This window comes from Austrofundulus limnaeus, unplaced genomic scaffold (assembly GCF_001266775.1).
Source record: "Austrofundulus limnaeus strain Quisiro unplaced genomic scaffold, Austrofundulus_limnaeus-1.0 Scaffold111, whole genome shotgun sequence".
Taxonomy (NCBI): domain Eukaryota; kingdom Metazoa; phylum Chordata; class Actinopteri; order Cyprinodontiformes; family Rivulidae; genus Austrofundulus; species Austrofundulus limnaeus.
Window position 1 is genome coordinate 762624 of NW_013952513.1, and position 22223 is coordinate 784846.

At 37.1% G+C, this 22223-nt stretch overlaps 2 protein-coding genes across 2 annotated transcripts in view; both read right to left on the reverse strand.

Annotated features, from left to right (window-relative positions):
- LOC106521556 (ubiquitin-conjugating enzyme E2 R2) overlaps positions 1–10976 on the reverse strand; it is a 20855-nt gene extending 9879 nt beyond the window's left edge. Inside the window, exons 1-2 of the mRNA XM_014014192.1 lie at positions 10483–10976; positions 804–890 (exon numbers count right to left, since the gene is read on the reverse strand). Of these exons, the coding sequence (XP_013869646.1) occupies positions 804–890; positions 10483–10668 (273 nt within the window). The 5' untranslated portion in view covers positions 10669–10976. The remainder of the gene's footprint in view (positions 1–803; positions 891–10482) is intronic.
- Positions 10977–12516: 1540 nt separating this feature from the next.
- ap3d1 (adaptor related protein complex 3 subunit delta 1) overlaps positions 12517–22223 on the reverse strand; it is a gene marked incomplete in the record, with an annotated part of 32698 nt that continues 22991 nt past the window's right edge. Inside the window, 8 exon segments of the mRNA XM_014014193.1 lie at positions 12517–15009; positions 16013–16092; positions 16323–16444; positions 17794–17879; positions 19311–19399; positions 19571–19760; positions 20108–20128; positions 21856–21903. Of these exon segments, the coding sequence (XP_013869647.1) occupies positions 14914–15009; positions 16013–16092; positions 16323–16444; positions 17794–17879; positions 19311–19399; positions 19571–19760; positions 20108–20128; positions 21856–21903 (732 nt within the window).

Here is a 22223-nt window from a genome sequence, read left to right on the forward strand (position 1 = left end):
GTGTATATATGTGTGTGTGTACATATATATGATTTAACCAGGTAGATCTCCCTTAAATTTATATTTTTATGGGAGACTTTAAAGTGTCCCTTAAAAAAGGAGATTTTAAGGTCTAAATTTTTTTTACCTATACATATTTATTCCACTCAATTAATGTGTGATTTATTTATTTTCTAAGTTTTATATCGTGATATATATTGTTACCGCCACTCATCACAATGTATATCGTGATATGAATTTTTTGCCATATCGCACATTCCTACCTGTCACATTATAATGTTTTAGACAACTTGTGAAAATTCTGTTATGATTAATTTAATATAGACATATATTTGAACTGACTGTCAGCTTTGCAGTAAGCTTATTTATTTAATAACCAGGCAAACCCCAATGAGATACATCTCTTTTCCAAAAGAGGATGCAGTAGATTTTCTTTTATTCCATCTTCAGTAAATACATTTTTACTGTTGGACAAAATTTTTAGAAGTTGTCATAAAAGTGGCAGGGTCTTAAAACAAATCTGCAATCAAACATATTTGTACTTAATCAATTATAAAGCAGGAAAATAAAGATGCAGCAGCAGCTGCTACAGCCAGCTCACTGTAGCTCACAGTTTAAGTGAGAATGCTCCTGTGTGTATTATTTTCAGGTGTACAAGTACAAGTAGATGCAAAACTCAAATCAGTGTTGTGCATCCGCTCACACTTAATTCTAAAAATCAGCATCAGCAACAGAAAAACTTGTGCCGATTGACGTCTAGCTGGAGCGCTCAAACTTGTGCTTCAGATTTTACTGTCATTTACCTCATAGATGTTGGGATGCCACATTTTGGTGAGGAAGCGGAAAGCAGGTGGTGAGTAGGGGTAGTCAACAGGAAACTTGATCCGAGCCTGAGGGAGAAAGAAGACGTATTAATAAACGTGGCAGCAGAATTACCCCATCGCAGATGCCAACAGACCGGTCCAAACCAATTCCCGCCAAACCGTTCCTGCTCGGAAAACATTGTCCAACGAATAAGCAAACGGATTCCTTGTGCAACCCCTTGGGCAGCTGCATGTAAATAAAACCAATAGTTGGCATCAATTTTCCATACAGTTGGCATAATTCAAAGATGGCTCTGACTGTCACATATAAATAGCAGCTAAAGAGTGGCTGCAAACCTTCGAAGCTGGTGGAGGTAATCACAGCCTGGTGTAACATGATGTGGAGGCTGGGAGGGATGGAAGCTCACAGAACGTGTGGAGCTCAGGGAATCAGCGGCTGCGGGAGGAGGAGGAGGACTGGTGGTATAAAGACGTTTTGGTACGTCCTCTCCAGCTGTCGCCGCAGTCCAAAACAATCTACTACTCACATCCACGTACTGCTATTCTATGTTCCCAGTGCATGTTCTGTGTGAATCCAGTGTGTGGAGGACCCTCCTCCCTTTTTCCACCAGGCGTTAGGGCAGACGGGGACAGAATGGGAGCGCGCACACCGACAGCACCGATTACACACATACACGTCGCTCACAGTCAGAAACCTTCTGCTGAACCCCCCCACACACACACACACACACACACTGATTTGGCATGGTCAGCTGGCCCTTGCTGAAGAGATTTGTGGACTGAGGGAGCTGAGATTCTCAGGGAAACTATAAAAGGGCTGGGCTCTCCACCATATTCTAAGCTTTTCAGCCTTATTTGACTGCATTGCATAATTCAAAACAAAATGTTTGCAAGAAACTCCAAACGTGAGTTCTAGTCCAAAAAAAAATGCCTATCACGAAGCTGTGTCAGTGTGTCCTGACCTCTGTGGTGTACAGGATACTGTCAGTATTTGTCGGGACACGGATTATATAAAAGGGATCAACAGCCAACTAATCTGATCTCACCCGATGAAACTAAACTGGAGACGAAACACTGAGGCAACCCTGGAAAAAAAAAAGAGGGAAAACAACCTAAATCCCGAGTTGGACAGGTTCTGCCAGATAAAGTGCAGGGTTGTACACATTACAGCCTACCAGCAGTGCAGCACGTAGCAACAAGCCACTGGTGGGGGTGGGGGGTGAGAGAGAGGCAACGACTGTTCAGTTTATTTTCCTTTCAAAACAGTTTGAATATTTTTGTACATGTTGGCATTTATTTTAAAAAAGACCCTCCAACTCTCCTTCCTTCTACGTTAAACTCACTGTGCTCAAAACTTGCTAACAAGAATGTTTTAAATAAAACAGGAGCCTGCACCAGTAGTCATTTGGTGTTACTTTCAACAAAATTTAATCCCAGACCAACATTAAAAATAAAGTAAAAGGTCATTCAGCTTGTGTGACGTTACAAATGGGTGAAAAGGATCAAGGCTGTCTTCAAAAAAAAGTCATTAATGTCTCTAGAATGAAAAAAAAAACCAATTTCAAAAGAAAATCAAAGCATTTTTGAACACTGGTCAACAACAGTTTTGTCAGCCAGTTTTATCTAAATCAGGGGTCTCCAACCAGTACCAGTAGCTCCTGAGCTCATTTAAAGTAGAAATATGAAGAAGCAAAATTTAATTTGTCACTGGCCAAACAAACTTTTATTTAATTCTAATCAATCTATAAATGACCCTTCCCCTTGGTTGTCAAACAGTTTAGGGTTCAGTGTGGTCGATCGACAGATGACGCGCAGTCACATGGTTGTTTGGCGTTCGTTCTCGCACACACCTTTCATCGCCCCTTGAGACAACACTGCTAAACTCCTGGGAAACCCCTCCCGCTGCAGTATACAGTATGTCACTCCAGGAGGGTTCTTCCCGCGGAATGCGGAAAAAAATCGGAGACTCATCACCTGGTATTATTTGTGCACAAATCTGTTGCAGTTAAACCCTAAGTTATTAGTGTGAAATACAATATAACATGAATGGATAAACACAAAAAGCACATTCATGTAAATTCAGTTCTTCATGGTGGTTTCATGTGAATTGAAGACAATGTTTTGTGGAAAAACAAGCTTATTCAAATGGTTTAAATGTAAAATTAAATGTTGCAAAAAGTAGCTCTTGGACAATTTCCTTTTGTGAAAGTAGCTCTTAAGGAAAAAGAAGGTTGGAGACCCCTGGTCTAAATCCATTCAGAACTTTCTTAGAAACACAACAAATCATCTTGATCAGACTAGTCTTAGTGTACATACAATTCTCAAAAAAAAAGACTCCTCATTCAGCCCTTTACCCAAACTATTTAAAACATATCTTACTACAAAATTGATCAGATAACTCATTTTTTGGCTTGTTGCTGGAAGGCCTGAACACACATCTTTCTAATAAAACAGCTTCATTCATCATAGTCATGTTGGGATGAATGAAGGCAAACAGTAAACCTGGAAGATCGTATTTGTGTCAAAAAAAGGGCAAGAACAGTAAAAAGCAAAGCAGTTAGCAGTTATCTTTTAGTAAATAGCTTATAGTCCCATACTTTCCTAACAGAGCACTTCACTCTCAGACTGCAGGTTTACTTGTGGTTCCTCGAGTTTCTAAAAGTAGAATGGGAGGCAGAGCTTTCAGTTATCAAGCTCCTCTCTTGTGGAACCAACTTCCAGTTTCTGTCCATGAAGCTGACACTCTGTCTACTTTTAAGATTAGACTGAAGACTTTCCTTTTTGATAAATCCTATAGTTAGACTTAGGTTTCCAGAGTTATTTCTTAGTTATCCTATAACGACGACAACAACAACAACAACAACAACAACAACAACAACAACAACAACGACAACGACAACGACAACAACAACGACAACAACAACAACAATAATACATTTGATTTATAAGGCACTTTACATTCAAGAATCCCAAAGTGCTACAAAAAGAGTTTCTGCTGTTACAGGCTTAGACTGCTCAAGGAAAAACTGACTACTTTTAATGTATGACTGTTTTGTACAGAGACCTGAGATGACGTTTGTGACCTGGCTCTTTATAAACTGAGGTAAATAATTTCACAAAGAGTTCAATTTTATGTTCTTACATATCCACAATTTAGTACTTGCTTGTTGGCCTGTTTATATAGAAGTCAGATGGACGTAGTAAAGAAGTTAAACAGATGTTTTGACTGGTTGCTCGAGCAGTACCGATAATAAATAATGTTATGATTAGACTTTTTAAGCTTCTGGCAAAAAGAGAAAACACAAAATTACCATCTTAATTATGTACTATAAAACTTATTGATTAAGCTAAACTGCAATTCATCTTTTTTTACTCATGAAAAAGACCATTTCGTCAATTGTTGAATCAAGTGAAAAAAGAAGCACTGATGGGTTATTTAGAAAAAGCTCAGTTTCACACAAAAAGACAAAAACAAGGTTTTGATCTGTTTCAAACATAATTATCTTTTTCAGTACTTTAATGTGTGTATTCAGACATCATCTTTATTTATTACAACACACAAACCATGCTGTATTTGTTTCATCAGCCCACTCTTGGCTCACAGAGTCACAGAGTCCACAATCAGATGGACTCTTACTCTGAACATCTTATTTGAGCAGCAGACAACAAGTCCAGCCAATTTCCTGCCAAGCATACAAAAACAAGGCTTATAAAAGACTTGTTGTCTTGTTACCAAGAATACAGACTACAGGCTCAGTTGCTTCACTCTATGAAAATCATTGCTGGACTGTGACCTAAAAAGACTGCCTTCAGGAGAGAACGGGAACGAGGGGGATCGAGCGCACCTCGTGGAAAAATGACAGCAAGGTGAAGTAAATCAGGTCAATGAGAAGACCCTGAAAACAACAAATCATTCTCTTCTCCTTCTGCACCACTTTGTGGTCTCTAAAGACCCCTACCACACACAGCCCCAACTTAAAATCATTGTTAATTAGCTAAACCCACTGCCAACACACACACACAGATTGTGTTAAAATCCAGCAGACTCCTGTTGAACCACATTATCGTGATTCTACAACTACAAAAACAAAACTAAGGATTAAAAACTGGAGTCATTTGTCAACATGATTCTCATGTGATCCGGGCACTCAGATCCGTGTTTAAGAAATATGATTACCACACTGGTAGCCCAAATAGGAAGGAAAAGGGAAACACAGGCAGGGCTTCAGGGGATGATTATAACTGGCTGTGGCTCCACAGTCACATCTGCTCACACCAGGTTCTCCTTTCAAACGAGGACAACAGCAAAGGAGGGCTCCGTCTGCTTTTCAGCCAGGTGCTTCAGTTCTCCCGCTTTCTTCCTCGGCCCTGCTCTTGTTTCTCAGTGACATGGCTAGAGACGGGGGTGAAACCTGACTCTGGCAGTTCAGCTGGGCCCAGTGAAGCCCCATGCATGCAGCTTGCCTGGGTCCTCTTGCCTTCCTTTGACTGCTACTACAAGGCTGGGTGTGTGGACCAGAGTAGAAAATAAATCAAGTGGACGCAAATGCATGTTTTAAAAAAAATACCTGCAAAACTTGGGATTCAAACAATTAATCGACTCACAATTAACTGTCGAATAATGTTTTATTACATTAAAATTAGTTCCACTCGATTACTTGATATTGTCTGCTAGACAGACCGGAAAGATACGTCCTCATTGCGACTCTGTTTCAAACTGAGTCAAAAGTAGAGACTTCAAACTATACCAGTTTTTATAGTAAAATCGAGATTATTTATAATAAATAATAAACGCCGCCTTTTTCTTTTTTCTTAAAATGACGTCCAAATTGATGAAAGTTGCAAGCAGAAAACACAGTCCCGTGGAAAAAACACTGCAACCCATCATCAGTTTCATCCTTCTGTCAGGCTGAAAAAATACAAACCCTTCAGCCTTTTTTCTGGCTGAGGCCCACAGTTTTTTGTGAAGCAGCAAAACATCTACAGGACGAAGAAAATAAAACCAAAAAGACGTGAATGTTGAATAAAGTTCGGCAGTGATGAAGAGACAGTGAGTGCAGGAGAAAGAAATTCAATTTATATTTGTAGCGTTATACAGCTCTGTTCATGGTGGATTAAATGTTTCACATATTTTAGAATTTTTTTCTTTCCATTTAGCAACCCAATAGATTTTTGTTGTTATAAATAAGTCCAAGTTTAATAATGTGCGAGAAATGCATATTTTTTTAGTATTTAATACAGCAGGCACAATAAATTGTTAAAATCATAATTACAGGGGTAGACATAACCATTGTTTAGGTTGTCCGAGACAACCTATTTTAATTTCGGACAACCAGATCATGTCTCCTGGTTGTCCGGTGGACAACCAAGAAAAAAAGACCTTGATTAAAGTTCTCTGCCGCAGGTGTCCATCATTTAGTAAAAGTGAAAGGGAGAAAAAACTTGGTAAAACCGAACAGATATATATATCGTATCGTGACCCTTCTGTCATGATATGTATCGTATCGCCAAATTCTTGCCAATACACAGCCCTAGTAATTATGTGCTTCTTTTCAGCATATTATTTTTAAAAAATTGCCCTTCATGTTATGGAAAGACTCTTGATAAAAGAGAAATTCTTAGTCAATCGATAAGATCAATCAATTTTAGATTAATTCATTAAGTGATCATTTGCATCCCTAAACAACACTCTTCTTTCATCATATGTTGTACAGACTGTCAGTAAATTAAATGGATTTTTTTTGCCATTTTGCAGGTATACGGATGTAGGGGTTGATGTGTATGTTTCATATAAAACAAAAGTTTAGGAGTCTTGTATGAATAAGCCTAAAGGCCTGTCACACTAGACAACTTATGCCAACTTATGAACATTTTAAAGACGTTGAAGATGGAATTGAAAAAAAAATCAACAGGAAGCTTCTTTTCGGCATGTACATAATGTATTTCTAACAAATTGATCAAATATATAACTTTTATTAGCAATTTAGACATAAAAATATTTCATAAGTTGGCATAGGTCGTCTAGTGTGACAAGGCCTTTAGTTTGATTGAATCAAAACAGGGTTTGAAAAAAAAGAGCAACAAAGGAACTGTGATCCATAGATTTTAATATTTTACAATCAAACCAAATCAGCAAAATTCTAAAGAGTTTAGCAGAAGATGTAAAACTAAAACCTAAACATCAATTTTCAGTTTCAGTTTTAAACTATAAAATCTGCACCAAGGTCAAATAAAAGCTGGACTTAGATCCAAATCTATTGTGAACCATTTTAAATTCTGTTAAAATAAATCTATTCAAACAAAACACAGAAAGTGTGTCAACCACCTCCTAGGTGGAGGGAGTTTATACCATCAGTGTAGCCAAGTCAGCTGTTAAATACTGTACGTGTCCCAAGTTCACAGCCAGCTATGATCTAAAACGATCCTCTGCCAGCAATCAGACACTTCACACACAGAGGGAGAAGACAAACAAGACTTTGGAAATGTCTTGGAGCAAGGACAGCATGTGAAACCTCCAAGATCAAAGGTCAGTTTTAATAATCCACAGGTCACTGTGTCCAGGTCAGTTACCTAATCACGTCTGAATGACATGTCAGCCAGTCCATGTGTCTGCAGTCATGTGACTCTGAAAAACAACACCCATGTGGAAAAAAAAAAAAAACCTGACTCAGCCAGGTTTCATTCTTCACCAGTATCTGCTCAGTTACAGGTGAGCAGGCAGCTGTGGTGTGTTGTAATAGCATTTTTTTTTCTTTTGAAAGACTTAAAAACAAACTGGTTAGATGGAAACCCAGAGGAGAACAACGAGTCATAACCACGCGGCAGATTTCACAGCCGGGATGTGCATTCCTGCCCCGACAAAGGAATCCTCCAAACACAATGAACGCCATCCACAGGGGCCCTGTGCTTGTGTTGGGCTTGGGGGAAAAAAAGACCAGTGGCTAAACGAACAAGCTCCTCGAATACTAGATCTGCTAAAACTTTACGAACTTGTATTTTATTACGGACCCCACAATAAGTGACATAATCCAGATATAGTGACCTAATCATTTCTAATAATAACCAGGACGAATGACCACATTGGTACAATTTTTTTAATTAAATCTAGTGCTTTATGTCCTCCTTTAAATTTAGGTTTGAGATAAATCAACAGCATCGTGCCTGCTATGGCAACAAATGCCAAAGTGTTATTGTGCATTTATAATGTAGGCGTGTAACTTCCAGTTGGATCTAAAGTGAGTCAGCCATCAACCTTTACAGCAAAAGTGTTGGGTAAATACAAACGATTTGGGGCGCCACAGGTTGTAAAATTAAGCACTTAAGAGTTTTCATGTAAATACGTTTGTTTAGGAGATTGTCAAAAAAATTGAAGTTGTACTTTTTAAAGAGGAACAACAGATCTGTGAAAAACGCATCTCTACCCTCGGGGGAGGAAGTAGGTCAGAAAGCAAGTCGAATAGCTCATGAGACACAAGGAAACGGACTAGACGTGCCAGGACTAGGGCCATCTGTATTTCAACAGCAAGGTTGCCATGCATTACAGATTATGAGTAAATCAGAACATACAAACAGCCTGTTCATCCCAGGGCTGTTGATTTAAATGCACAAAGAAAAAGATTGAATTAGTTCGCGAGCTGATGAGCTTATCTCTTCAGAGTACAGGGAAGAACAGCAACTGTGATTATCTAATCAAATTATATAAAAAAAGGAAGGTAGGAATGATAGTTCTGATGGAAACAGTTTAGGTAGGCTTTTAGAGATTTGAATGTAGCAAAGAGAACAAAAACATTAAGCTTTTAGATTGTTCCAAGTTGTCTGTTTGAGAAAAAATATAAACATGAAAATGTTAAAACATACAACTAAGCACTTGTGTTGAGATTGTTTTTTATTTGTTAGGGTAAAATGATTTGACAAGAAGTAACCATTGGATAAAATGAGATTTTCTCTTTTTAAATTTTAATATTTGAATTTGTGACCAACCGAATATCCAAACTCCTTGCTCTATGATCATTATGGGTAAAAATATCAGCTCATCAATGCATTGCTAAATGTTTTTTTTAACAATTTGATATTTAGAGCATCTTAAAACCCACTTGTTTTCTCTGGCTTTTGACACTGTGTAAGGGGGTTGTGTTGTCCATTTTTACTAGAATTCATTTTTTGAAGAACTTTTCTTGATTTTGTTGTAGATTTTAGGCAATTTACTGTGTTTACTTCCTGTTTTTCCCTCTGTGTCTTTTGATTCAATTGAATGAAAAGTGTTTTCCAAATAAAGTTGGATTGGACTGAGTTTGAACAAGTATTAAGTGTGTACTGCTTTACTTTCTGATATCTTATTTCTCAAAAATGATCATGTATACCATTTCTGTTTATAGAGGCAAGAAAATAAATATCTAAAAATGATCTACTCTAATAAACCTTTGCATACTTCTAATTATGAAATTGATATTGAATTTAAAGCAATATTTAATCGTGATGTTAACAATACCCAACCCTAGTTTTGTTCATGTTGCCATCTTGTAGTCGTGTTCCTGTTTTCCTACTAGGGTTGGGCGATATTGGCAAAAAAATTAATCACGATTAATTGTGGAATTTAGCCGATAACGATTAATTTGACGATTAATGCCCTGGAGTCCCTGGACACCCTCATGTCCTAGTCACATGACTAATTTAGTTGGAAAGATTTGCTCTTCATAAAAAAATCTGTTCCAAACTGTCAAAATTACAGATAGGCTATACATTCGGGCTATACATCAAATTTTAAATTGTGTTGCTAGATAAATAAATTTCAGAATTTATTATTTTTTTTATGTTCGTTGTATTTGAAGTGGAGAGGAGCACCGAGTGGACTGACCGGGGAAATATCCAGTCAGTCTGCCTGGTGACATTAATCGTATCAATTGTCAAGTGCCAAAAAATAATCGATAATTTTTTTCTGACGATTAATTGCACACGATACGATTATGCCCAACCCTATTTCCTACTGTAAAAAAACAACAAAATATTTAAAACTAATATTTTATTTAAAGTGCACTTAACATAACATTAATACATACAGGGTAGTCTTATCTTAAAAGGACTAAAAGTTGAATGTTTAGTGTTTGAATATGAAGTTGCAAAGCATGATTGAAAGTGACCTTTGTGTGATTTATCTGGTTTATAAAACAGCCATGTCTTCAGCAGGATGTCTATTTAATTGCATGTCTATGAACTGGCTACAGTTGTGATTATAATGATGAGCACAAAGGAGATGATTGAGTTAATGAGCCATCTGATGAGCTGCTCTTAATGCTAAACAGCCTTTTGTTTCATATCTATAATGGTATCATGTACACACTGTAAATACATGTAACAATAACTTGTTTTTGTTTAAATAAACCATAGAAAAAAAGGGCTTTGTGAGCACAAGCTACAAACAAACTTCTGATTGAGCAGAGTTGATTTAAAGTTGAACAAAGAGCTGTTTATCCCAGCAGCGTCAAATCAAAAAACTACCACCAATCCTAGTTAACGCCAACAACTTTTTTATCCACGTCTTTAAAATCGGTAACATGAAGGCTGACGTTAACTTCTGGGCTGACCTTTTTGAGTTGAACACAGGCTTAATAAACCCGCTAAAGAACAATAGATCCACAGCTAGCTAACATTAGCCACTCACCTTAAAATAACCACCCTCATAGTGAGTGTTCGGGGGTCCGAAAATCGCTACTTCCCAGTTGTACAAGTCCGACTCGTCCACCAAAGTTATCTTGAAGCCTTCGACTGGCTCGTCCTGTAGGCTTTTCATCTCCAGCATTAGCGCTTTCTGTGAACTGGCTGCTACATTTTGAGGATGCTGAGCCATATTCCCACAACGACTAGTATTAAATATATCGGCAACCCACAACTGTGTGACTGCGAAAGACAAACAAAAGCTGCGTTGATTTAAAAAAAAAAGAAGAAGCTAACCGAGTAAAAATCAAATAAAAATAAAATAAAAAGAAAGAAGCCCCTCGCACTCAGGAACGCGGTAGTTTCCGTTGGTGAGTCAACAAAACAGGATCTAAAACCGAGACGACTGGGCTTTTTTCTGCTCACAGCTGGTGTGCCTTCTTCCTCTCGTTGTGAAGAGGTTCCCGGAGAGCTCGGTACATTCTGAACCTGCTCCAAAAACGACTCACATGCGTTGTGTACACTGTTTCCGGTTGCATATTTCAAAATAAAACCAAGATGAAAAAATTCATCGTTTCAAAATTACACATTTGCTTTTCGGATTTTTTTTTTAATTTTTTTTGCCTTTGAGGTTTTAATCTACTAGTTTTCCCTTTGATTTCTAGCGGTTTTGTTTAAGTAAGATTGTCATTTGACTTTGCACGGTTTGGATTTGCGTTCATCTGAAGAATGCATTTTTATACAAATACTCGTTTGGTTCCCAGTGGAACTTGTGTTTATCTGTGTAATTCTTTCACTCTTTTAAATAGGAGCAACTGACTTAGTAAAGCAACAGAATACGACACACCTGCGATTTTAAACCCATTGTGATGACTGGAAACTTTTTTTCCTCCCTTTTGCCTACACAGCCCATTTTCAGACACTGTTTCAAAGTAAAATACAGGTGTCGCGTTGAAGGTTTTACTTTGAAAGTCTAAACCGGAATGGTGATTTCCTGTTAGCGATGACAACAAAAAAATATAAACAAACCGGAGGTTTCTGCCTCCCAGTTCAGGTCTGACCACATAAATAATGTCTCGTTATACCAGAAACGGTCAAAATGAAACGTTTCATCATCTGAGATTTTATTTTTCTAGCTGGCTTTTTACTTGCACTCCTAAACGAGACATTACGGGGATGTAAATTATGTGGAGCAGGAGTTAATATTATTTACCATCATTTTATTAACTTAAAAAAGCAGTGTATATATATATAAACTCATTCCAATAGAAATTTTCCGTGTTTTATGAATTATGGAAAATAAAAACACTGAAAGTGGTAAAATGTTGTAGTGTCTGACTTGTTACGAGCAGAGGGTATTATGTGACAAAAGTATATGATTCAGTCAGGACTAACTACTGGTGCCCATGTGTAAATAGAAAACAAAAACAAGAGTAATGAAAGTTTAATTTATGACCTCAGATAAAGTCAAGCTTGAAGTCTGATTTTTGGAGTTCTCCCTTCATAAAACATTGATTTTACGTTTTATTAATCTCAAGAATTTATTAAAATGCTCTTCAAATGGCTGGACAATACAGAGATTTGAGTAGACCTTTTTTCAAACATTTCCAGGGCAGTTTACCCCTGGACCCCCCTTGAACTGCTTCACTCCACAGCTGCTAGTTAACATGAACAGGTCCTCATTGGCATCAGCTGTGAGGTAGACTTCGGGTATTGTTTCAAATCAATTATATAAACTTTTAATTGGACAACCTGGTTTCTGAAGATTAAAAACTAAAATTAACGACAAAACTATTTATGTGAATTGACAGTGAGATTTATAAAACTGCACAAGGCACGCCATCTGAAATCTTACCTAGGGCGCCAAAATGCCGGCTCACAACAATGGCAAAAAAACAAACTCATTTGTAATTTTAAAGTTTAACACAAATCAGTTTAAACATGTTCATGCATTTGTAACTACGACATGGTCTATTAGCTGGCTTCAATTCTTGAATGAAATACATGCAGTTTATGATTTGGAATAGAAAAAAGGACTACAGAAGCTTCTCACAGGCTTTATTTTTACTTTGAGTGGACTTCATTTAAAGGGAACTCTATCATTTATATTGCCCCTTTGACATCATGACAATGTACACTGTAAGCTTGATAAGTGAATATGGAGAAATAAAAGGCATGATCATTAAAATCTGTCATTTTGAGTGTATATCTCAATGTTACAAGCCGAACTTGGTCAAATCTCTCACAAGAACTGAACCAACAGAATTAAGACAGTGGGCTGCTTCAGGTGAACTGCTCTGCTCCAGCGAGTTTTATTTATTTTTTATTTTTTTGTCCGAGCCCCACGCCTTTAGTGTCACGACACCAAGCAGAAGCCCCTTCCATCCCCCTGCGTTTAATAATTTAAAACATTCAGTAATATTTTCTTTTAATGTCTGAACTTAGAATAGATAAAAACACAACACAATCAAAACAGAGAATGATCAGGTAAACATAAAAATAGAAAATGTGTGTGTGTGTGTGGGGGGGGGGGGGTGGAAACGACAGTATGGAATGACAAGTTTCTGAAGATGTCCGAGAAATTAAAGTGTACATTCCTAATCATGCAGTAAATGAATTTATCAATTATGCACAAAATGATCATAAATGAATCTTTGACTCGTTGATGATCAGTCACTTTCAGGAAGGAGGAATGCATAATCATCTGTTTTTTTGAGAAACAACTGATCTTCTCGGTGTTCAAACTCTACAGAATATCTAGTGGAATGACTGACCTGACCTTCTGGTCTAAGACATCATCATTATAATTATCTACAACAGCAAACAAATGTGAAAGGGGCCGTACCCGGAAATATGAACAAACGCTACCAAGTCAGTTTTCATCTTACTACAAAGGATAAAGCTGGACAGGGAACACGAGCTCAAATATGACTGATGCTAACTGAAACATCGAATACCTCTGAGAGGCTCGTAATAGAAGGGCCAGCTCTTTTTTTTATTTTTAATTTCCATGCTCCTCATGACACATTAATGCACAAAAAAGAGGCAAGGCAGTTTCTAAAGGGCAAAGAAACATCAAGGATACATGTCAGCTGAGCGTTCGCCAGCCCTGGTGGAATTACCGAGATGAAAAAAGTGGCACGAGTGCAAATATTTCACGAGAACACGTGAAGACAGAGCAGACGCTCCCCTTCCAGTGGAAGCCGGGTCGACTAATACTGAATCAGAGGAAGCTGGGGTTTGCTGCGATAGTTTTTCTCTAGTTCTTAACAAACTTCAAAAAATAACTTCAAATGGAGGGCACAAAAGAAAATATGCAACATGAGAAGCTTTCGTCACTGGTTGGTAAACCAGGAAACCAAGCATGATAAAACAACAAACCTGTCCTGGTAATGTCATCTTAATGCTGTACATTCTTCATACGTTTGCACTATTTAACTCAAGGATTCTAATCTTATTTGGTTTGTGAAAGAAATGATGTGTTTAAAGTCTTTGGGGCAAATTAGCGCATTTCAGTTAGCGAGTATATACTTGTAGACGTTACGTGGGGCTCTATATGACCTTGAAGAATGCTAATTTTGCTGCATAATCTTCTAGCTTAGCTTCACGAGGAGCATGGGTCTGCTCCGAATCTCAACAACAAGCAAGTAGGACAAAGGTTATTCTATACAAGTTAACTCATTTTGGTCTATTTAGCCTTTTTTTTTGTATTCCATCATCAATGCAGCTGCCCAGTTTTCAGTCTTCTCTAGACACCCGGTCAGTCAACAAGTTAGAGTATGCACTTTTTCAGCCAAAACTGTCTGAAAAAGAGTCGGTCACATTGTTTATTTTCCAGGCCTACACAGATGAAATGTTCAGTGAGCAGAAAAGACAAAAGGCGCAGACAGGCTCAAAAAGAAAAAGAATAGAAAAAGATCAAACTAAAACAAACTACGGACAAAAACGTAAAACTTCAAAAACAGTAAAAATACAATTCACCAATCAACAGCAAATGTCCAGTTTGTCAACGACACACTACAGGACTGTCACAGGCTGAACTGCCAGCAGAGTGGAGTGCAGAAAGGCGATGTCAGAAAGAGCGGAGGAGGTGAGGGCATCCAGAAACAAGCGGCTCAGTGTAGAGTCAGGGTGGAAGGAGGAGGGCCGTTTGAAAACCAGGAAGTAAAAAAAAACAAACAAACAAACAATCATTATGGTGCGCTGCGGAGAAGATGAAGAGTGTGGACATAGAGTCTGTAAAACGACCACTGAGCACGAAGCTGAGGAGAAACAAAGCTGACGTAGGAGAAAGGAAGAGGACTAATAAATAGGGTGAAGCTGGAGGTGCCAACCGCTGTATTTTGTAAAGTGATTATGTTGTGTTTTAGTGACGGAGTGGGGCAGTCGGCGAGAGCTTGTGTAGGGGGGGTGAGCACCCTGGGGCTGTCAGACACAATCAGCACTGAGAAAAGGTCTGCTTGATCTCATCCAGTACGTTCCCAAGCAGCGTTGGCTCGTCACATTTTGCATCAACGGACACCGTTTGACCAGACTGGAAAAGACAAAAAGCTGGAGTTAGAATCTTCACATTTATTTTTAAGCATCATCTCAAGCTGACGACAACAGTTTGGGCACAAGACGACGGCTGCGTCTCAGCGCAGGGGTTGCAGCACACGCAGATCGCAGCCCACCAGAGGCCACGCCCTTCGAAATCCAGGTAGGCTAAATACAATAGCTGCTAAATAAGGCCGTCTAGTTTTTGGGTGACAGAAAGTTTTGCAATACTCTGTTAACATCATGTTTTATAAACACATCCCCGTAAAAATCTAAAACTTAAAAAGCACGAGGAATAACTTCCAAAAATTTGATGTATTATTTTTAAAAAAATTACACGTAAATACACGTTAGTTTAGTTGCAGTATCAGTACTATGGCTTTATAATAATAACAATGCAAAACTTTATTTTAACGTGGCTGCAGTTGCTGTTTAGGCTTTTGATGCATCTGTTCTAATTTTACTCCTACAGCTTTCAATGTTCATATTTATTGTTTTACAATCATCTGCTCAAAATGTGTACTGTGCTTGTACATAAGCCTGTACAATTGGTATGAGTAAAATAAAAAAGCTGTAGTATCAGTATTTGTAATTGCGTGTTACTTAACATTGCAGGATACATTTCATCAGCTGAGTTGCTAAACGAGCTCTTCGATCTGTGACTTTTCAAACTCGGCCGTTGTTTTTTCCCTGTAAAAATTGTTGACGACGCAGTGAAGCCTGGGATATTGTCGGCCGCAAAGGATACTCAGATGCATCCTTCGTTTTAGGGGTTTTAAGGGACGTACCTGCACGATAAGTGCGGACTACGGAGGACGCAGCCCCTGAACTGAGACACAGCAAATACAAGTTTCTGTTTTCTAGCAAAACTGCAATTGAATGTAGCTTTTTTTGAGTAATTGTAATGAAAGTTAGATTTTCTTTCTATGATTTCTTCTTTTTTTTTTAAGAAAACAAAAAAGGCTACAGAAACCTGAATACTAAGATGAGAGTTTGCTTACAGTTTTGACCAGCAGACAGACATGGTGACCCTGAATGGACCTGCTGTACATGGAGGCACAGGAGTCGATCCTCTCCACAACTAATTAAATGAAACAATCAAAAATAAATAAATTAATAAATTAAATTAAATTAAATACAAACATCAGCACAAACAAGTTATTTTTTTTTTACCAATAACCTACTAATCGTGCTCTTTGGCTTTATCATCAGAAACACTAAATATCTTGAACTATGACATGTTCTTGTGTCTGAAAATCAGTTTTTGTTTCAAGACTATTTGAACAGTTAAAAACAAAGAGACGAGCGTACCAGAGAAGTGGTGGTGAAAGCAGATCCTGGCCAGTAGATGGTGGAAGGGCATGTTAACCCCCTCCAGTCTGAGGGAGCTGCTCTTCAGGTCTCCCGACTCCAGAAGCTTTGCAAAAGCATCACTGAAGAGATGAAAGAAGTTAAATTAAAAGTCACATTTAAACAAATAATAAACGATTAAATGATTTCTATGAGATAAATCTCTTGCCAGCAGGAACTGAATTTGAATTGCTCAGAGTGAATCTGAATGTGCATAATTTGAAATTGAATGCATTGGTTTGAAAATTAATTTCACTAAATTGAAAACTGACTTTATTAATTTGAAACTGAATTTTAAAGTTTTGAATTTGAATTAATTTGCTGTGAAACTGTATTTTGGTTTATTAAAAATTCAGTTTGACTACTTTCACTTTCAGTTCCAWAATTCARATWTTTGTGTCACACATCCTGGTCCTTGAGAAAGCCAGCCAGAGCAATCAAACACAGATCCACAGATTTGTGTTTCACTTTGGTGAAGTTTTCCTCCAGTAATGTAACAAGAGTTCATGCAATCCACCATAAAAGTGACAAAAACAGTTACCGGTACTTTTCGCAGTGATTAATTTTACCTATAGAAAATGTTATATTTACATCCCATCATGGATGCAACAGCAGCAGCAAAATCTGATCAATATGTGATCCATGATGTGATGTGAATGTAACATTTTCTCCATATAAGTAAAATTAATCACTGCAATAAAATAATTGTCTGTTTTTGTCACGTTTACGGTGGATTGCATCAACTCTGTTACATTACAGAAGGGAAACTTCACCAAAGTGAAACACAAATCTGTGGATCTGTGTTTGATTACTCTTGCTGGCTTTCTCAAGGACCAGGATGTGTGGCACAAAAATCTGAATTTTGGAACTGAAACTGAATTATGGAGCTGAAAGTGAAAGTAGTCAAACTGAATTTTTAATAAACCAAAATACAGTTTCAAAGGAAATTAATTCAGTTTCAAATCATTAAATTCTGTTTCAATTTAGTAAAATTCATTTTCAAACCAATGCACTCAATTTCAAATTATGCACATTCAGATTCAATCTGAGTAATTCAAATTCAATTCCTGCTGGCACAAGATTTATCCCATAGATTTCTGACTGGAACCATTTTAGAGCAAGACTGAATTATTTTTTGAAGGAAACCTGTCTGGTAACCATGAGTACCTGCCACCTTTTTAATGATGCTATTATGATCTGTTTTAGTCTAAGTGTACGATATTGTAAATACTTAACTCTTGTCCTGAGATAAATACATAATAAATAAAATGAAATAAATGACCATGCTGTTTAGAGGACCAGTTTTCATTTAACAAAATTGTCTTTAGTGTCATTGTTCAGCTCCGAGGTCGCAACTAAAACTACAAAATAGTTAAAGCTCCCCCAAACATGATGAGTCAGAGATCATTTAGGGAGCAAATGAATGACTAACCTGTAACAAGGAGTAGTGATTAGATAGGAGGTGCATGTAAAGTGCAGTTTAAAGTCCAGTTTCTCATGAGTGGAGGAGTCTTCATTCTGTCAAAAGGCAAAAACATCTCTACATTAACACACAAAAACAAATGTTCTCGTTTTTAAAAAAAAGTTGCTTTAAGAACTAAAATATTGTGTTTTATTTTGGGTTCTACAGCGGGGAACAAAAAATTATGTTTTCTGTAATTAAATCATGTTGTTTACTCATGGTGGCTGAGATATTGGCCAGTGTACTTTTTGATCATTAGTTTTTCATTAAAAAAAAAAAACACATATAGAAAAAAAATTATTTTTTTCTGTTTTCATTGTATACTCCAACGACAGAAAAAAGGTCCGTCTTTTCATTTTTTCTCAAATCGGAAGTTTAGTGTAATTGTCAAGGGAACTCAATGCTGCCCTGTGGAACCTGCTGCAGCTTCAGGTTCCTCACCATGGACCTCTTGGAGAAAGGCTTCATGTGCTAAAATAACCAGAAGCTCCAGCAAACAGTTTGAATCATCAGTGATAAACAAACTATCAGCTGACAACTGAAATGTCAATTTAGTTGGCTAACATTTATTTATTTATTTGATTGATTTTATTGGATTTATTTGATTGATTTGATTGGATTTAATTGATATATTTGATTGATTTTATTGGATTTATTTGATTAATTTGATTGATTTTATTGGATTTATTTGATTGATTGATTGATTGATTGATTGATTTATTGATTGACTGACTGACTGATTTGATTGCTTGCTTGCAGCAGTCTGGTTAGCTAGTAATAAAGTAAAACGTGTTTATTCATCGCGTTATCAAACCATTTAAGGTGGAGCCAAATAAATACTTTTTGTAAAGAAATTAGCTAGTCTGGCTTTATTAATAAAAAAATACAGTCTGCAGTTAGCATCGGCGAGGTAACTAGGTAACTTGGTTATGAAATAACAGGACAAAAAGGTTGATAGTTTTCACCTGAAATATTAGACTAAGTTTGTCTGCAGTCATGTCCTCCTCTCTAAGACTGTTTGTCACAAAAAACAACTTATTGCTCCATCTTGCAGTAACTTTACACATAAAGTGGTCGATGGGAAAGTTTCTCTGTCACAAAAAAAAAACACATTTAGTTTGACATTTCTTTAACAGGCTGATAGTTTATATATCACTGATGGTTCAGCCACTTCCTGGAGCATCTGGTGCTTTTAGCACATTAAGACTAACATTGAGTTGCCGTGATGACGGTGTTAAACTTTCAGTTTGAAAAAATAAATAAATAAACAAACACACGGACCATTTTTCCATTTTTGGAGTACAGAATGTTTTTCAGTATCTGTTTCTAAAATGAAAAATGAATGACTAAAAAAATACACAGACCCTTTTGCGATGTAGTTTCTGAAACGTTGCTTGTGTCTTTAAAGCCAGTCTTGTTCAAATGGTCAGCTGACTGTTTAAAATGAAGTGCATTATAAAGCATGCTCCATGGGTTTTAATACCAACCTTGACGATAAAGGTTAAAGTTCCCTTTAGCTTCTGGGGCATTACGATACTTTGCACAGTGAAGACAAACCTTGCCTCGTTAGAAACTCCTGTGGAAAAAAGAGAAATTTAATGTTAGAGAATTCGGCTGGATTTCCCATCTCAGTGTGTTTGTGTTTAAAACATTGGTAATAACCTAAATATTACACCTCTTTTCAATTGTTTGTACATCGTTATGGTAATGAACTATTACAAGATTAAAGATGCGGATCGTCACTGACCAGGAGGAAGCTGGAAGGGGACGACGAGGCCATCGTGTGGACCTGAGCCTTCTGGCCTCTGCAGCTTGGAGTTCAGAGAATCCAAGACGTTGAACTCCATGGATTTCAGGAAGCTGTCACACTTGTTCTCAAATATAACAGAGACAACCACCTGACTGCCATCCTGCAGGTTCCCCTGGATGTCATACACCTTGAAGAACAAAACAAACAAACAAAAAGAAATGGCTGAAAATCATAGTGTCTAATCTCCCTTCTCCATTGAAAAAGTAACACGCCTTCATCAAAGCATTGAAGAAAAGCAGACGGATTACTCAGAAGTTAAAAGACACATCAAGATTTCCTAAAAGCACTTTAAACCCAGAGGCAAAAACCAGAAACAGAATCATTCTTGGAAAAAAAAGGAGACACTGTTGATCTACAGAAGCACTCATGTTGTCTGCCTCAATAAACAGCCTGAAAGGCAACAAGGACAAAGAAAAGCACATCTAATAAAGCGTCTTTAAAATATTCTGTCAGTGACAGAACTTCAACCATTACCTCGTCAGCATCTTCCATCATCTTTAAAGAGAACGAGGGAAAAAACAGAAACCATTAATGTGGTGTTTTAAAACATTTTATTTTGTTGCTACGTAGTCCAGATGGTGCCAGAAATCTTATGGTTCATTCATTGTGATGCGCTGTGTGCACGGGTTCATTTTGGTTTAGAAAGCAAAAGAGCACTTCAAGTCCAGGGATGTTGGGAAATTACGATTCTCATTTTGAGGATTAATATTTTCTAAAAATAACCAATGACAAAATTATCTCCTGTCCAACTACAGAACAGTAAATGACACTTTATAATCTAAATTTACTTACCAGTAAATAAATTGTACTTTGAATTGAATAATTATATGAAGTACTGACATGAAGTTAATACAAGAGTACTATCTTTTACTATGTTTTTAATATTTTTCCACAATAAACTAGTCAATCTTTTAGACCTCTCTCTGTCTGGGGGGAAAAAAAACTTAAATGGCTTTACCTAAAACTGTACTTGTACACAACGCCAGTTTCTTCTTCGTCTTGTGCTTTTACTGAGTCGTATATATTACAAGCTGCTATTGATGTCCTGATTTCAGTAAAACAAAGGGGAATGTCTGATTCTGATGATCGTATTATACATGAATAAGTACAGTACCTATATACGGTTACTTTGGCACTACATATTTTGCTGCTACTTGTCTTTAAATACTGTAGAAACTGTAAATACTGGTCTATAATTCTGTCCACTCTACATTTTGTCAAACGAGATGAGAGGCAGAACACCACTACGGCACTGAGGTACTGCTTCTGATGCAAGTCAAACATCCTCCCTGCAAATTTAGAACAGAGGGACTTAAATGTGAAAGCAGAGCTAGCCTAGTGGGCTAACAAAAATTAAATCAAATATAGGGATAGAAGTAAAAAGACAAAAAGCTTTTAGAGAGGAATGTATTATTTGGGATCAAAAAATGAATGAATGAATTTTTCCTATTGTTGATGTTTTTTCTAAGGAACATTAGTAAAGTTACAATAGCGTTTGAAAAAATTCTGACAAAACAAAAATTAAAGGACTTTTATACTTTGTCAGAAAAAAGTTGTGTATTGACCGCATTAAAAAAATGGCTAAAAATAAATGTATAGGTCTTCAGAGGATTAAAAAAAGCAGACTCCAGGTCATGGATACCAGGAGCATGATTTATATAGAGGGGGTCTTTGTCAACTTCCTTAATTTTTAGTTGATCTCTGAAAATGTGCAAGATTAAATTCCATTATATCAGAATCATAAACTGTGAAATTCTATATTTTGTACACTTACAATCAAGGAAAAACTAACAGCTGGTTTATCCTAAATCTCTGCAGTTTCCAGAATATGACATGTTTTTCTGTTCTTATATTCTCTTTATTTACTGTAGATGCAGAGACAAAAACAGCCCTACAACAGGGAAAGAAGTAGAAACATGGTTCGGTAAGCAAATCCACATTCAGCCAATTATTTATTGATATGTATGTCCATATCAACAAGACAAGAAAACATTATTAAATAAACATAACATAAACATTATTAAATCTGGTTTAATTCTCAACACAACCTGACTGTGCTTCACTACTTTAAATTTTGTTGTTTAAAACTGTCTTGTTGGAGAAACAAAAAAAGAGAAAAGAGAATGTGGAATAAACAGCAAAACAGCCCAAATGAGGACAATAAATAAATAAATCAATCAAACTAAAAGGCTGTTGTGCAGAAGAATTCCACCATCACTCACCATCTTAATGTAGGTGTTCTCAGCCAGCAGGCAGTAATTGGACATGGGCTGAAAGGAGAGAAGAGCTCAGGTCAGATCTGGAACTCTCTGTCACTCAGTGTGATAACCAGGCAACAGCAGCTTGTTCCAAGTACATGATGCAAAACAAGTGTGTGTGTGTGTGTGTGTGTGTGTGTGTGTGTGTGTGTGTGTGTGTGTGTGTGTGTGTGTGTGTGAGGGGAGCTGCAAAAAAAAACAAGATGACCTACATTTCACAGCAAGAGGCTCCAGCAGGAAAGCTTTAAAACAAAAAAAAAGTGTGTGTGTGTGTGTGTGTGTGTGTGTGTGTGTGTGTGTGTGTGTGTGTGTGTGTGTGTGTGTGTGTGTGT